Below are 15,986 nucleotides of genomic sequence, written 5' to 3' on the forward strand. Positions count from 1 at the left end.
GGAGGAGCCAGGGTGAAATAAATGATCCTAGAGTCAGGCTTCAACGCAGAACCCAAGAGCTTTCGCTCTTCAGTCTGTCATCAGTCTCGTAAAATCTCATTGTGCTTCTTTTGTGGCCCGTGCTTGTTGTTTTGCATCGACAGACAGACCACTGGTTGTCCTCAGCGTCCTCCCTGGTGATCATGGTGTTGTTTTGGAGCTGGTACTTCAGTTCCTCTTGTAGCTCAGGGTAGAGCGCCCTTTTAAAATCACAAGGATCCACCCAACACTGTCCCCTCGTACCAGTGAGGTCAAAGGAAAAGTCTCATTAGCGCTCCTTACAGTTAGCTTGAACCTGAAAATGAAGCAATAGAATAGATTTAAGATCCTCAAATTTTACGATGTTGAATTTTTATTATGTTTTCTGGTTAATGGATTTTCATCCCTGGAGCCACTCTCTCTGTAAAACCTGGCATGAATAATGTCAGTAGCATCCTCACTCTGCACACCTGGCTTTAACCACTGTGCTTGTCTTATCTCTGTGTTTTAAGCACCTAGCGTTTTTCCATAATTAACACACCCTGCTAAATGGCTTCGGATTTTTAGGCAATTTTGTCTGAGTAAAAGTTTGACCTTTTGTCTTTATCTGCTCGTTTGGCAAAATTGCGCGTTCTGAGATTTTAATATTCATTCCAGTTGGTTTTCAAAGCCTGTTTTAAAATGTGTCACCGATGCCTTCAATACTAACCAATACACAAACTGCAGATCCCAACAAAAAAAAAGTTAAATTTCAACATTCAACATTTGTATCTAAGACCACCTCGTAATCAAATTTGAATCCTTCTTTTGTTGTGTTCACACAGCTTCTTCTATAACACTCTGTTTTCCACCTGCCTTTTTACCTAAAACCTCCTTTACTGATGCGTCGGTGTCTAACACCTCCGCTGATTCACAAATGGATGTGAAAGATCAGTGAGGAATGCCTTCACTTTTCATCTTTAGCATGTGTGTGTGTGTGTGTGTTAATCTGCACTGCTGAAAAACACAGAGAGACAAGAGTGAAACATAACTGAAAAAAGGATCTATATAAGTACAACCTATTTATTTAAATTAGTAGTTTATGATGTTTTACACATAAATTGTGACAAAATGAAATTTTTTTAATTGCAACCAAAAATGATTAATTACTTACTTATAGGTAATTAATTATTAATATTATATTAATTAATTAATTATTGAAGTCTCTTATTCGTCCCAAAATTAGGAAATTCACTTTCTACCCCTCAGACAACTTCTGTTGAAATGGTGAAAGAACGTCAGGCGGTACAGGGAGATGGAGGACTGATGTTGTCAGTTGTGTTCATACTTCAGTGAAGGTGCCATTGCTGCTCACCCTCTGTCTGTCTGCAGCTCTGTGCCAGGCACATAAAGGCTCTCCGACTGTGTTTAATAATATGAGTGCACTTCTAAAGTGAAGACAGATGGACCCACGGTGACGAAGGCATAGATGTCATGGAAACCGGCAGAAATGAAAAGGGGAAAATCTAAGTACTCTCTGAAACAAAGGCTCCAGCAGAAGCTGGGATCTAAATCTGAGACTGTTCTTCACACTAACAGGGAAAGACACAAGGTCAAAACAAGACTGACCTTTTGACCTTTGACCAAACCTAACCCTACTCACTTAGACGATCCATATTCCATATCTTCAGTTTTTCGGCATTTTCATTCCACTCCATCTCTCTTCTTTCTTTTTACCCAGAATCCAATTCAGTCTGGTTCAGGTAACATACAGTACGTGGACACACAGTAGTCTGTTTGTTTGTCATTACATTTCTATTAAAACGCAGATTTAAAATAACTGGTTTCTGTGACCTTCACTATTAACTTTTGTGCTAAGCGCTACATGTTCCTGCTGTTTATTATTTGATAAATTTGTCTATCCATCCATCCATCCATCCATCCATCTATTTAAATATCTATCTTATTTAGAAATGATCCATAAACTTCTAAACAAGCATTATTAAAAACAACCAAGAACGTCACCTTACTCTCCAGCTGATCAGTAGTAGGTACATTTTATTCCTCCTTAAATCGCTAAGAGAATCTGTCTCAGACCTGGATGTTTGCAACCCACAGCACTTTATTCATTCATTCTCCAATTTTCTTTTCTTTTTCCCCCTTGTCACTTTGCCTTGTAGAATTTTAAGTGTCTGTTTTCACCAGGTCACCTCGATCAGCATGCTCAAGCTCTCTCAAGTTAAAGAAATAAATAAAGACACGCAGAGGGATTTTAGAGCCCAAATCTTCTGGATGTAACCCTGTAGATCAGTAGATTAGAGACCCTTTCTTAGAAGTTGTTAGCAGGAGTGAGGATTTGTCTGCATCTGCATACGTCAGAGGGCAGAGGGAGGTGTGATGGTTGATGTCTTTGACTGTCAGAGTGAGTGACATGAATATGACTGATATGGCACAATGAGGCACAGTTTACTTTTAGGAATGAAAAAAAAAATCAGTTTTGATATGTGTGTACCCATGTTGGTACTTTTTCAGTCTACGCAACACAACAGGTACTGTAGTATTTTAACGTTCAGGCAGCAATACCTGATTCAAATCCCTGTAAGTTTGTGATTCTATAAGAGGTGAGGAAGAGGTTTAGTGACACGCAACTTTAAGTTTTAAAAGTTTTCTTCCACCCGTTTGACATTTAATCACAGAGTGGCCAGTCTCTCTTTACTGTTCAGTAATTCCCTTGACAGCACGCTGTGTCAGTTGATTTCTCAAACTTTAAAAGTACACTGCAGTATTTTTTTGAACGTTCGTTTTAGGCGTCTTATCAGCACAAACGAAACTGACATTAGCGACCTCTGAATGTCCTGAGAAAATGGAAGCTTCTTAAGGTCGAGACCCTGGAAACAATACGGCTGTTCTCTTTTCTTTATTTTTCTTCACAGTGTTCAGATGATTTTGTCTCAGTGAAAGTACTCCACCATTATCACTGGGTGGTTTATCTACATGACTGACCCGAAGGAAAGCCAGAGAGTGATATTTTTTTTGTGGGGAGACATTTGTTTGGGTGAGATTGAGCTAGGGAGCGTCTGCAGTTGACGAGTGTGATGTATTGGTGATGAAAATCTCTCTCATCCTCTCATAACACCGTCTCAAAGGCGAGCGTGTGAATACGTAGCAAATGTCCTGGTCGGCTCAGCTAACGCCGTGGAGCTGAACTTTACCGACACTCTCCGTCTGATCCTCGTCATCTGTCTGGACTTTCAGGCGTGTTAATCGCCCTCAGAAGTGTCATGCTCCCTCTGTAGTCCTGCTCTGATTCAGTGTTAAGTCCTCTGACAGGATCAACCTTCTGCTCCCTCATGTGGATTACTGGTCGGAGCGAGCGTTCCCTGCTGCTCCTTCCTCCCATTAACACATTTGACTTTTCTTTGTCCTCGTATTGACTTCTGCTTTGCGATGCTAATCTTATTTGCTTGTGACTAATTGTCTTGTGGGGACGCTCCAAATTCTCCACCTGCTTCCCGCAGATTGTATTTTGTTTACCTCCAACTATGACCCTCATCCCGCCGGAGGAGAAACCTTCAGTTTGTGACTGAAGGTTTCAACCTCAGTTTTCTGTCTTCTCGCGGTAGGCTACATCTGAGGCCAAACTCCCAGTTTCCCATGACAGATGATTAAAAAAGTGTCAGTGAATACATGCTTCAGTGATAATGCCAAGTGCCAATGCCAGCCCAAGGCTACCAGTCAAATCAGATTAGGTCCCCTTTGTTGTCAGGAGGAAAATGAAAATAATGGCTCGTGTAGGAAGGTGGGAGAACGCATGGTTGCTTTAACCTAATTTACTCACTGCTCCAAGATTAATAATAAAAAAAAGGACTTTTACCCCTTTGAAATTCACACTTCTTCACTCTAGGGGAGTGTGATCTGAGGATGTGAATTCAAATATACTACAACAAGGAGGAGAAAACCCTCAGACCACGGCTCGAATCAGATGATATTAGTGACTAAAATACGCTTTCCTTTTTCTGCTGGCTGTGGTTTATGCTGCGAAGAGGTGGTTGGTATTGATCGGGCGAGGCATATCTAGTTTTGATGTATAGCTTTAAAAAAGACCAGTGACATCGTCCGTCCACTCTGTGCCTCAGAGTGCCTCAATAGAACAATTGTTAACTGGATCAATGAGCAATAATCAGAGAGGGAAGATGACTTTTCTTTTTCCTTTTCACTTCTCAACTGGGAAAATCTAATTAAACGTTAACCTGAAAAAAAAAAAAGAAATCTCTCCCAGAATCAATAGTTTTTCTCTTCCTCCTCTTCTTAGGAGGTGAAACTGTGGTGAATATGCGTAAAGTAACCCATCAGACCATAAGCGAGGAGCTCTCCAAAACAGTCCTGCTCCCCTGTGTCTTTACACTTCGCCCCAGCGCTGGTTCAACTCATGAACCCCCCAGGATTAAGTGGACAAAGGTCTGGGGTCAAAGAGGCTCTGACGGCCTGCAGAAGGAACAGTCGGTCCTAGTGGCCAAGGACAATGTGGTCAAGGTAACTGCAGTACCTTGTATCCATATATTAGTTTTCTATGCGATACGTGTTTTATTGATCCTTTTCTCCCTTAGGTAAAAAAAGCCTACCAAGGCCGGGTGTCACTGCCTGGTTACACCATGAACCGCTACAACGCCAGTCTGGCTGTAACCGGGCTGCGCACCAGTGACTCTGGTTTGTACCGTTGTGAAGTTGTGGTGGGCATCAACGACGAGCAGGACACAGTTCCCCTGGTGGTCACAGGTAAATACCAACTAATCATTCTGAAGGAGCTCAGTGACTGGGAGAATAAAGAGGAAAACGTCCCATTCCTCAGACTGTAAAACAACAGGTTCAGATATATAGTGATGGCAGTCGACCAATGGTAATTGCCCTGGCAGTTGTTGTTAAACTGAGTCATTTAATTGGCTATAAATCTGGGATGTAATTAAGTGATTGCGATAACAAAGTACAATTAGTCCTATGGAGAGCTAATTAAAGATCTTCTTTGGTGTTAAAGTTCACATGAAGTGATTATCGTTCTAAATGATTAAGAACGACTGGTAAATCTACAGGCACACAGAAGAAGAAGAAGAAGTAAACAAACCAACAAAGCAGCAGCCACAGATTATATTGTTCTCAGTAAATCAAAGAGGCAACTGAAATATTGTTAAATGGAAAATCCATAAAGTCCTGTCACTTTCATTTAAAGAATTTTAAAAATCAAAACAGTCGTTAGGCAAAAGAATTAATTAAAGGTTAAACCACAGTGCTGCACTGTGCTGACCTTATTCTAGAAGTCAATCAGTTGTATGTATTAACCTGGTCACGTCATGATAAGTCAACATAAAAACCAGTTCACTGGCTGACCTGACCTGACTTCATCTCTATGCTCTCAGGAAAACATTCAAATTAATCACCGTACAAACATCAAGAAAACCCATCTGATCCCTATACCTAATACCTAAGCCCAGATGCTCAAGTTAACTTTGCATGACATGCAGTAAACAGGAACACTACCACCTCAGCAACGGCAGCCACTGGAGGAGAAAAGTCATCGGATTGATATCAGTATAGGCAGATACTCTGAATTGCAGTGTCAGTACTGGTATTGGTCATAGGGATACAAAAAGTTGTATCGAGTCATTCCTAAATAAACTGGTTGACTAGTTGGTTGATTTCCACAGTGACAAACTGGTACAGAGTCATGTGGACAGGTGGAACAGTTTGAGAGAAGACGTGCTTTGAATCCCACTGTAATTCTGAGTAGTCGATCCGCATAAAGAGAACATTTTCAATGCTGCGTGATCTTACTGTACTGTACTGCAGGGGTCCCCAACTCCAGGTCCGTGGACCGGTACTGGTCCGTAGATCATTTGTTACTGGACTGCAGTGGAACACAATGAAAATGAGCTGAATTTTCCAGTCATATCCAATTCCATTTCTCATTCAAAGATAATCTGGCGATGTTTCCGATTATGCAGAACAAAGTCTAAAAGATGTTTTATTTTGAAAATTTTAACAATCCTCCAACAATCAGCATGGTGCTGCTGGTCCGCAGTAACAGCCAGTACTGTCCGACCGGTCGTTGGTACAGAAGCTGGTCCGCAGTAACAGCCAGTACTGTTGTCCCCAACTGTCCGGTTGGGGACAACTGCTGTAAAATACTCATATTCTGAGCTGTCTAAAATGCACTCATGCTGTGTCAATAACAACAACCAAAAACAACAATCCCCTCTTACCCCCGTCTACATCAGGCTAATACAGCCACTGCTGTTTGCCCACTTCAGTGCCCATGCAGAATGTGCAGTGATGAGGAAAAGATGAGGGAACAAGAACACAATGAGCATCATTGACCTGAAGCCTCCTAGGAGCTGCACTGAAACTGTTATTGTCTCACAGTGCCGGCTCTAAACTGCTCTCAGTGGCTTGACTAAATAACCAACAGATTCACTGGATCGACTGCATGTAGGACACCTGTATTTTGCCAGTTAAACTTGAGCTACTTCACTTTCACGGGACCATTAATACAAGGTGGGTGTTCCAGCCGCAGCGCCATTATCTGAATCGTTCCAGGTCGCTCACTTCTTAATAATAAGCAATTATCATAATGACCACAGGGAAATTGCATAATGCATAAGCTGTTGTGCAGAATGTTACTCCCAGATAAATATTAATGCCAATGCTGCTCGTGTCAGCTCCAAAAACCTCAGTTTACCCCTATCCATACAAAGTACTCTATGTCAGTAGTACTGTAATCCACAGCAGTTATAGTATTTCCATACAGTGTGTAAAGGTGCTCGGGTGTTGGTGTAAATGCTGCGTCATTATGGAGTCAGAACTCCATAATGACCAGAGCAGAACTCTGCTCTGGTTTCCTCCCACATGCTCACGTCTCACCTTAGCTTTTGCTAAAAAGGCACTTTAAAAGTATAAAATGGAAAATGATTGTATTATTAAAACGTACAGAGATGTCTTCTGCATTTTGGTTCAGCCGTGACTACACGTTTCTAATCTGCACCGCCTCACCTATTTTAGATAGTGTGGCAGCAGTTGTGGTACTCAGTACACCCACCACTGCTGCAGTATTAGCTTGGTACTCAGTCCACCACTGCTGCAGTATTAGACAGAAAAACAGATCAGTTTTAAGCTCTGAAAAATATATTGTTATGTATATAACATAACACTTCTTAATCAGCTGTGAAGACACCGTCACACAAAGCTGTCATTATAACCCCAGCGGACAGACAGAAGATTCCATCGCGACATAAAGCATTTCCAATAATATTAATTGGATTGGGAATGAAGGGACGATCCATGTCCGACGGCGCTCTTCATGAGGGAAGGCGACAGGTAGAAAACTCAGGGTTTCTTCAAGTTAACCTGCCATGTTAACAGAGTCTGTTACCATGGTGACTGACTCTGTGACTTACTCTGGGTTTTCACATAACCCTCTTTCTGGAATACCCCCCTGCCCCTCTGCTTCAACAGGCTGCTCCCTTGAAAGTCCTGGACTTGAACCCAGGACCTTCTGCATGTGAGGCAGATGCGTAAGCAGGCGCTACTCTATGGAGCCACTATAGGGAGATTTGAGGCACTGCAGCAGCCTGAATGTCGTCCCTGGTTGGGCTCCGGTTTACGGACGAACACGCTCGGCGTTTTCAAAACCTTTTTGTGGGAAGTTCAATCCCCTCTCCACTATGGGCTGAGTATGGGCTGCTGCAAAACACTTACATGCAAAGCCTGCACTCTACCACTGAGCTGCGTCCTCTCATACACCACAGTTATAAACTGAATGTGACACCCGTGCTCACACCACCACTGGTTTTCAGCTAAGTCCGTACATGTGTGGCCAAAGAAAAGGGGCAAAAATCCAGCAGCTTTACCAGCAAATAGATGACATGTCAGTCCAAAAGTGTAAATCAAATCATCTTTGTGAAGATTTACATTTTATTTAAATATTCATTTTGTGGTTAAAATGTCTCTGTTTCTCTGGCCAATTTTCCCCTGCGTGATCCTGTGTTTGTTCAAATACTGTGTGTTGTGACACAGACTGTTCTGCAGTACAAAAATACGTCCTTGATGGAATAACCAAAATTGCCTTCTTCCTTCTCACCATGGAGACGGTGTGAGAATGTTTTAAAACACAGTGGGTAAAAATAGAAGAATGACACACAGGCCCTTAGACTCCATTGTGAAATGTCTATATGTACAGACTAACATTTTAGTCTTCTGGGTACTGGGTAGGCAGCAGGATATTCCATCTGTGTTTGGAAAAGACCCTACAATTAGAAATTAAAAAAAGATTAATCTTGTAAGGACAAAACGTTGTGATGTTGCCAAAACTATGATTTTGAAGACAAGTCTGAGATTTAGTTTAAATTCAAATCTAGGTTAAACAAGAGTTCAGATATGAATTAGGATTAAGCATTTATTTTTAAGCATTGTTAGCGGAATGCATGATATAACTTACATACAAACATCATGACATTTGTTGCTTAAGGTAAACTAACAACTGACTGAATTTCCACGAAGAACATGAACGTCTCGGAGAAAAAACAAAGGAGGCGGAGCCACAACTGGTCAGTGCAGTGGATGGAACTAGCCTGTTGCTCTAAATTATTCAAACTGTCAGCTGTTGATGGATGTGCTGCTTTGGTAGACTTAGACATTCAACTTATTGTAGGTGAGTGTCTTTAAAGGTGATGATGGCGAGGGAGAACCAGTAAAAGAAAAAAAAAAGCCAGCGTTGAGCTGGGATTTTCAACAACTTTTTGGCCCAAAATATCAAAGTAAAAAGGGAAGCAGGTGAATCCACCGCAGATGAAGAGGTCTGTGAGCATTTGAAACACTGCAAATTCCCCCAAACGAAGACAGGTTTTGCTATTTGCTACGTCAATGTGCTTGAGTTCTTACACGCAAATCAGGATTCCCCATTGTTTTTGAAGCATTTTTATATTTTCTTCAACATTTCTGCATGTGAGATATCACCAAATATAAGTCAGGTGTGTGTGTGAGACTATTGCAATGCATCGACCGGACAAGGACTCAAAAAAAAGTCAATGATCAGCGACTACTTGACACCTAATGGACCTTCATTATATTCATTACACTGGACTTTAAAAATTCTAAGGTTTTGCCACCCATAGTGTGTGTGTGTGTGTGTGTGTGTGTATACCACAACCTCAAGGCCAAAGCTGAATTTCACACCGAGCTCTACAATTCACAAAAGCCACTGTCACTCTCCCAGCCGTGCAGTGAGGATTAAGGGGTGGTGTTTAAAGCCAAATGCCCACTGGCTGTGATGTCACCAGAGCTGTAGGTTGAGGCCAGGGATCATCAGACGGACACTTCAAAAGCTTTACAATTACAATGCCATTTAGGTAACAATTTCCACTCCTTTTAGGACTAAAAAAAGGTTTTCCTTTCTTTTTTCCATTTTCTTGCATTTCTGTGGAGGGCTTGGGTTTACCCATGTAAGGACATGTAGATGTTTCCAGGTTGATATCCATGAATACTTCTGTATTTTGACAAACCTCTGTGTGTCTCCTCCAGGTGTGGTATTTCACTACAGGGCCCCTCACGACCGCTACGCGTTGTCTTTTGTGGATGCTAAAAGAGTGTGCGTGGAGAACTCGGCGGTCATCGCAACGCCCAGCCAGCTGCAGGCTGCCTTCGCTGATGGCTTTGACAACTGCGATGCTGGATGGTTGTCCGACCAGACCGTCCGGTGAGTACCAGGCTGGCAGGGAGGTCCAGGGCCTGGAGTTTGATGCAGTTGCCCCACACCCTTAAAAAACAGCGGCACGTTTAATCATGCCCAGAACACAAATAAGAGAATAATCTTACAGTAATTCCTGCTTCTAATACAGTACAGTTGTCCTTCACTTTCCATTCCATATAGAAGAAAACACCTAAGCGTCTTTCGAATGTTTTAAGGCAAACAGCCTGACTGATTTAATATATTAAAAGGTTAAAGTTCAGGTGCATCAAAATGCTTTACCTCAGATGATAATAAAGCAAGGAAAGCGTGGTGATGCTTTACCTCAGATGATAATAAAGCAAAGAAAGCGTGGTGCTACTGGTCCGCAGTAACGCCCCCTAATGGCCGACCTGTCCTTGGTACAAAAAAGGTTGAGGATCACTGATCTAGACTATCAGTGAATGCTGATAAAATACTATTTAAGTTAAACCCTTATTTTCCTGTGGCTGGAATCATTTAAGGGTTTTTTAATACACTGCTACAATAAACTAGTACTGTTACCTGATCCTAATAAATCATTTAAAGGGTACAAAAAGATAATTAAACAAAGTTGTTGAAACACAGTGTTCAACATCAGTCCTGTCTTGGTTCCTAGTCTGTCCGACTGTTGTGCCTCCCTCTCTACACCTCTCATCGTCCAACACCCAGCGTTCTCCACCCGCAGTTTAATTACAAATCACCGCAGTATCCTCGGAGACTGGCAGGAGTTCACGACAAGTTTGCTGCAGCTAAACTTCTCTCCTCTTTTCCGTGTCTTTGTCTGTCCTCTCCTCGTTGTTGTTTGTGCTTCGGAGCAATCTAATTGGTTTAAAAACTGGTCTAGCAGCACCACAAGGAAAACGACTAATGAATCCAGCAGAACAACACAGACACAGACGTCCTCCGCCCGTCACTGAGCAAACACAGCCCAGAGACGCGACAAAGATCCAGTTTAACCTTTGTTGGTGTTTATTACTGTGTTTTTCTCCGACTCCATAGGTCACCGTGCTCTCTGCCTGTTCCCAGGTGCAGCTGGAAGTGCTGTTCCTCTGGAATCTTTGCACAGCTGGAGCCTGAATATGTTAAATTGGTGCTTTATCAACCTCATGCTGCCGGTGGAGCCACTGAAGACGTTTAAAAAACCTCTTTACTTTCACCGTTCTGTCTAAATCTTGACCAAACTTCAACACTTTATGAATCTATAGAACAAAGACAAGATGACGATCTTACTTTATTTAACTGAGGTTTTGAACAAATTCATAAACGCAGTGAGGGAACAGAGCTATGTCCAAACACAGACTTCTCCTCAGGGGGGAGAGTTGCTCTGTGGAAGCTTTTATCAAGCCAGCCTGTAATCATCGAAAAAACCCGGCTCTAATGATTTTTTCACTTACTCTGTCTTTTGGGCTTTCTCTGCAGGTATCCCATCCAGGTGCCTCGGTCTGGTTGCTATGGTGATCGTGAGGACTCACCTGGAGTTCGTAACTATGGCAATAGGTCTCCTGATGAGCTGTTTGATGTGTACTGCTTCACTAAGGAGCTTGGAGGTAGGACTCCAGAGTTGTCGACACAGATTGGGGGTTAGTGGAGCGTGGACTTTATCAGGGAAGTGGGGGGTGCTGTGAAAGGAAGGGCAGGGGAAGAAGGAGTTCTTTGGGTTTAGATGCTATATATGGCCCTACACCAGTGGTTCTCCAACTTTTTCTACTCTGTAGCACCTGAGAAAACATTGATCTCTCTGAGTACCACCATGATGACCAACATTAGAATATAGCAGCAGAGGCCTTCACTGTTAGCTTCCACCACAGGAGAGATGTTCAGGTTTAAATGTTCCACTTCCTGTGTGTTGCCGAGGTAATTCTGTACGCAAAACACATTTAACCCAGGCTGGGGTTCACTCAGAGTTCACTTCCTTTTTTCAAAAGAAAGAGAAAAAATATATATATTTCTTTTTTCGTTCTCTGTTTTAAAGGGTTTTGAAGTCAGTCATTTCCTCTTAAATATTTTATAGCATCAGCTTTGAATAACTGATAATGTCTTCTATCATTACAGGTATGTCAAAGAGCAGAGTCGACTGTTTATACCCCTCTTAATGATTCAGAGCCTGCTACTTTGAAAGTAAAAGAAAATAAGTCCGTTAGTGCACACAACCGATTATCTGTGCATAACACAGCAAACAAAGAAATATCACAAAAAAGAACTGCGATATGAACCAGGTGCTTTCCTGAACAAAACAACAAACGATTCTAGGACGACGACTCAAATCCTTTTCTGTTTTTTTTTTCCTAAACACCTTAACCAACCTCGATTAATTTCCTTTCCTTTCGCTTCTGCCAGGTGAGGTTTTCCACTCCACAGTACCAGAGAAGCTCAGTCTTGCCACAGCATCCACCCACTGTCACTCCCTGGGTGCCCAGCTGGCTACTGTTGGGCAGCTCTACCTTGCTTGGCAGGCTGGACTAGACCAGTGTGATCCTGGCTGGCTGGCAGACGGCAGTGTCCGCTACCCCATCAACGTCCCCAGAAAGAACTGCGGCGGTGACGAGACGGGAGTGAGAACAGTCTACAACAACCGGAACCGCACCGGCTTCCCTAACACCACGGCCCTGTTTGATGCCTACTGCTACCGAGGTAGCGCACACTGTGCGGTGATACGGCCGTGTGCCATTATTTGGCCATCGCTATAATAATACACCAGCAATAGGAACATTTGGAAAGTTGCTTTCTGTTCTGATTGGAATGATCAAAAGATGTTTGTGTCACAGATGATGTAGCTGTGGAGAGACTGCGTGATGTTTGCGTCGACCTTTGTGAATTTGGAGGAGTGGATGTTGTTTGTTGTGAATCCAGAGAGGCAGAGAGACAAAGATAATGAGAGAGAGAGAGAGAGAGAGAGAGAGAGAATTTTACAAGCTGTGTATCAGTGTAGCTGTCAAAACAAGCAGCTGATAGATGGGTCTCCTCATCGTACCGGGACTGTTGTCAGCACAATTAGGTCACTGTTTAAGACAGAAGATGATTTTTAGATCAACAGAGTTGATCTTGTGAAATAACTTCATAAGAAAAATCATAAGAAAAAAAACACATATCCTAAACTATGATGAAAAAAAAAAAAAAATTCGGTGACAGTGATAAGAAAAATGATGGAGGACAAGTATGATTTGCAGGAGTAAACAAAGCAGTTCACATGAATCCCTGAAACAAACATGTTGTGTCTTACAGCTAATCAACCAGCTGGGTTCCAGGCTGCGGAGGCTCAAGCCTTAAACCATGCTTCTGATCCTGCAGCACAGGATGTCTCTTTATTTTCCTCATCTGAAAATAGCGCTCCTCTTTCCAAGACCTCCACCTGGACCGGCCTGGTCGACTTGGACAAAGAAGGAGTGAACTCCATCGCTGGAATTGGAAACTCCTCAGAGATTTCGGAGGAGCATGTCATCATTCACTTAAGGNNCCCCAAAGGGCCGGAGAAGAGCAGAAACCAGGAGAGGGAGGTCTCGAGGGGCGGTCGACTCGTTCCAGAAATTGATGTTCTCAAGAGCAGTAATATTTTGGGTCACTCCGATACGAAGAGCTTTGGGAGTTACGGAGGTTCTTCTCAGGAGGAAGAAGACGGTGGCTATTTCAGATCTGACAGCGCCAGTTTATTCCCGGGAGAGTCTTCAACGCCTCAACCTGAATCCACTAACAGTGTGTTGGCTAAGTTTGTGAACACTTTAATGAACCCTTTTAGGCACTGGACTGGTGGTAAGGAGCAGGAGGAGGAGGAGAGGCTGCACAACAGTCTCTCAGTGCCTGAGAAAAAAGTGGTCGAGAATCAGACACGGAACGAAGCATCCGGCAGAAACCAGAGCGAGCCCGGGACCGGCAGAGACAAGGGTAAGGTTGAGAACGCCATCGTGGAGCAAACGAGTGACCGGCTCTCCTTCAGGACTGCTACTGTTGGACTACAAAATCCAGAGGAAGGTCTGTACGAGCAGGAGAAGGAGGTGAACTTACCCATTCCGTTGTTGCCTGCAGTCGAACACACGGGAAAAAGCGCCACCAGCAGCCAAACAGAAGAACAGGCGTCCAGCTCCTCTGCTGCAGCGTCTCTGTCGCAGTTCAACGGTGAGATGTTAGCATTTGTTTCACTCCTTCAGTTCTCTGACTTTTTATAGGAGGATGTTTTCCTCTGTGGGCAAACGTTTGATTCTAAATTGAATTCTAAATAACTATAACTGTATGTCACATTCACTCATGATTAAATTATTCAAATTAATTATGAATAATTAACACAGTCACACTTTAATCCGTCATGCTTACATAATACAAAGGTTAGTCCACGTGTTTATTCAGACTGAAAACTAAACAAGCATACATTTAAATGAATGTCTCTTACCCCTTGTGTTTGTAATTCTAGCCCTCTAACTAATGGTAAACCCTTGGAGGGTAAAAACCACAGCTTAAAGCTTAAAGAAGTCCATGTTTAAGAAATGCAATGAACCACAATGTAGGCTTTTTGTTGACCAGTAAAGGCGTCCGTGCAGCTGGGAACGCAGCTGATGGTGAATCACTGGATTTAATAGGTTATCACGAAATTCTACTGACTGGAATTAGAGCCACAGCTTAATTTCCCTAAGATAAAATCCCCCGAGCAAGACATCCACAACCGAGTTGCATCTCATTTTTTCAAAACACTGGAGCAAAAAAAAAAAAAAAAAAAGAAGGGAAGGAGAATCACACCATCAGGTAAAAAAGAGAATTCTCTTTAATGGCCGCTGCACATAACACATCCTTGGCATCGGCTAAAAAGGAAAGAATCAAAGTACAGCTGATAGTGTTCCACAGACAGCCAGAGGAATGATTTAATAAGGGAGCTAGGCTCTTCTCACCCAGCAATTGCAGGCTTTATTATTATAAATACTCACTGCTGCGCTACCTGAAACTCAATGACACCCTGGAGGTATTAATGGAAATTCAGGCTTTAGTCGATACACATTATTCACAGCTGTATCCAATTAACACGGAGCTCGGGCTGTTTTTCTGTTCACTCTCACCTCCATCTATGTCTGGGCCAATTATGGCTGAGCTCTTTGAAGGCATGCAGCACTGATCACTACAGAGAGGAAGAGCTGGACACCTGGGGGATAGGAACATAAAAGAAGTCAGAGGAAATGGCGATAAAGAGATGTAGTTTCTCTTTGTTCCGTTGTCTTGGAGGGAGGCAGCACGGATAATGTTGATGGTTTTATCGTCAACAGTGAGTTAACGTTGATCTCGCTGTGTCAAAGCTGTCATTAGGATCTAAAAAATGCCTTACAAGATCATCTAACTATCTATCCATCCATCTCTCCATCCATCCATCCATCCATCCATCCATCCACTGTATCACTGTTCTAGTTCCCTCTGGAAACCACCAGCAGATCTCTTCCAATGTTTTTCATATCCTTCATCAGAGCTTGAGTTCATATATAACGTCTGTGTCAGACACACCATGCTGTTTGATTGAATGATTCCGTTAGGTCCCAGTTGACATTCAGGCACACTTGGTTTCTCGGGGGCTTCTTTATTTTTCTATTAGCATTTTACCCAAACACATTCACAGCAGCAAACATGCACTTTAAGCGAGCTCACGGTAGCTCCATGAAATCAGCCGAACGTCTAATTGCCTCATTTTATTTATTACACGGGTCATTGCTTAGATGATCAAAACGGATTAATGAGTGTAATTACTGACATTCATCTGTGTGTAGTAAATGTATGTAATTAGTTATATCTATCTTTAATTATGTCTTCTCAGCTCTGGTGGAAATAAACCCCAGGCTAATGTACCTAGCTTGGACAGAGCAACAGCAGGCCTAATGAATAATTTATCCAGATGTTAGTGCTATATTCATGTACATACAGTATTGGTATATGTTGTAGCCCTTGTACTAATCTGTTATGGAGAGACAGAGCAGGTTGAATCGATTTTTCTTTCTGTTTTATTGCTGTATTATTTATATATGTAAACAGGAATGGAAGGTTATGCAATTTAGCTGAGCGATGGGAGGAACAAGGCCACGGCTTTATTTAACTTATTTTGGAAAAAACCCTGGCATTATTATTGTACTGGATCATAGAAAAACAAAAAAACAAACCTGTCAACATATTTACTGGCATGTCAAGGGAAATCGTAACATTTGTATTGTTTCAAAAGTGTTTTTAATTTGATCATGCATTTGTTTTAACTGAGAAAAGTCCACAAAGAAAA

The 15,986-nt window shown here is 42.3% G+C and overlaps 2 protein-coding genes across 2 annotated transcripts in view; both read left to right on the forward strand.

The window, feature by feature from the left end:
- The window catches only part of LOC103399996 (methyl-CpG-binding domain protein 3-like), an 844,757-nt gene that overhangs the window by 235,697 nt on the left and 593,074 nt on the right, over positions 1–15,986 (forward strand). The gene's annotated exons all lie outside the window — the stretch shown is intronic.
- ncanb (neurocan b) overlaps positions 1–15,986 on the forward strand; it is a 114,978-nt gene that overhangs the window by 44,496 nt on the left and 54,496 nt on the right. The window contains exons 9-14 of the mRNA XM_025053770.1: positions 4,310–4,530; positions 4,605–4,773; positions 9,565–9,739; positions 11,171–11,298; positions 12,089–12,382; positions 12,974–13,861. Of these exons, the coding sequence (XP_024909538.1) occupies positions 4,310–4,530; positions 4,605–4,773; positions 9,565–9,739; positions 11,171–11,298; positions 12,089–12,382; positions 12,974–13,861 (1,875 nt within the window). The remainder of the gene's footprint in view (positions 1–4,309; positions 4,531–4,604; positions 4,774–9,564; positions 9,740–11,170; positions 11,299–12,088; positions 12,383–12,973; positions 13,862–15,986) is intronic.

This window comes from Cynoglossus semilaevis, chromosome 2 (genome assembly GCF_000523025.1).
Source record: "Cynoglossus semilaevis isolate Cse_v1.0 chromosome 2, Cse_v1.0, whole genome shotgun sequence".
In the NCBI taxonomy this organism is placed as follows: domain Eukaryota; kingdom Metazoa; phylum Chordata; class Actinopteri; order Pleuronectiformes; family Cynoglossidae; genus Cynoglossus; species Cynoglossus semilaevis.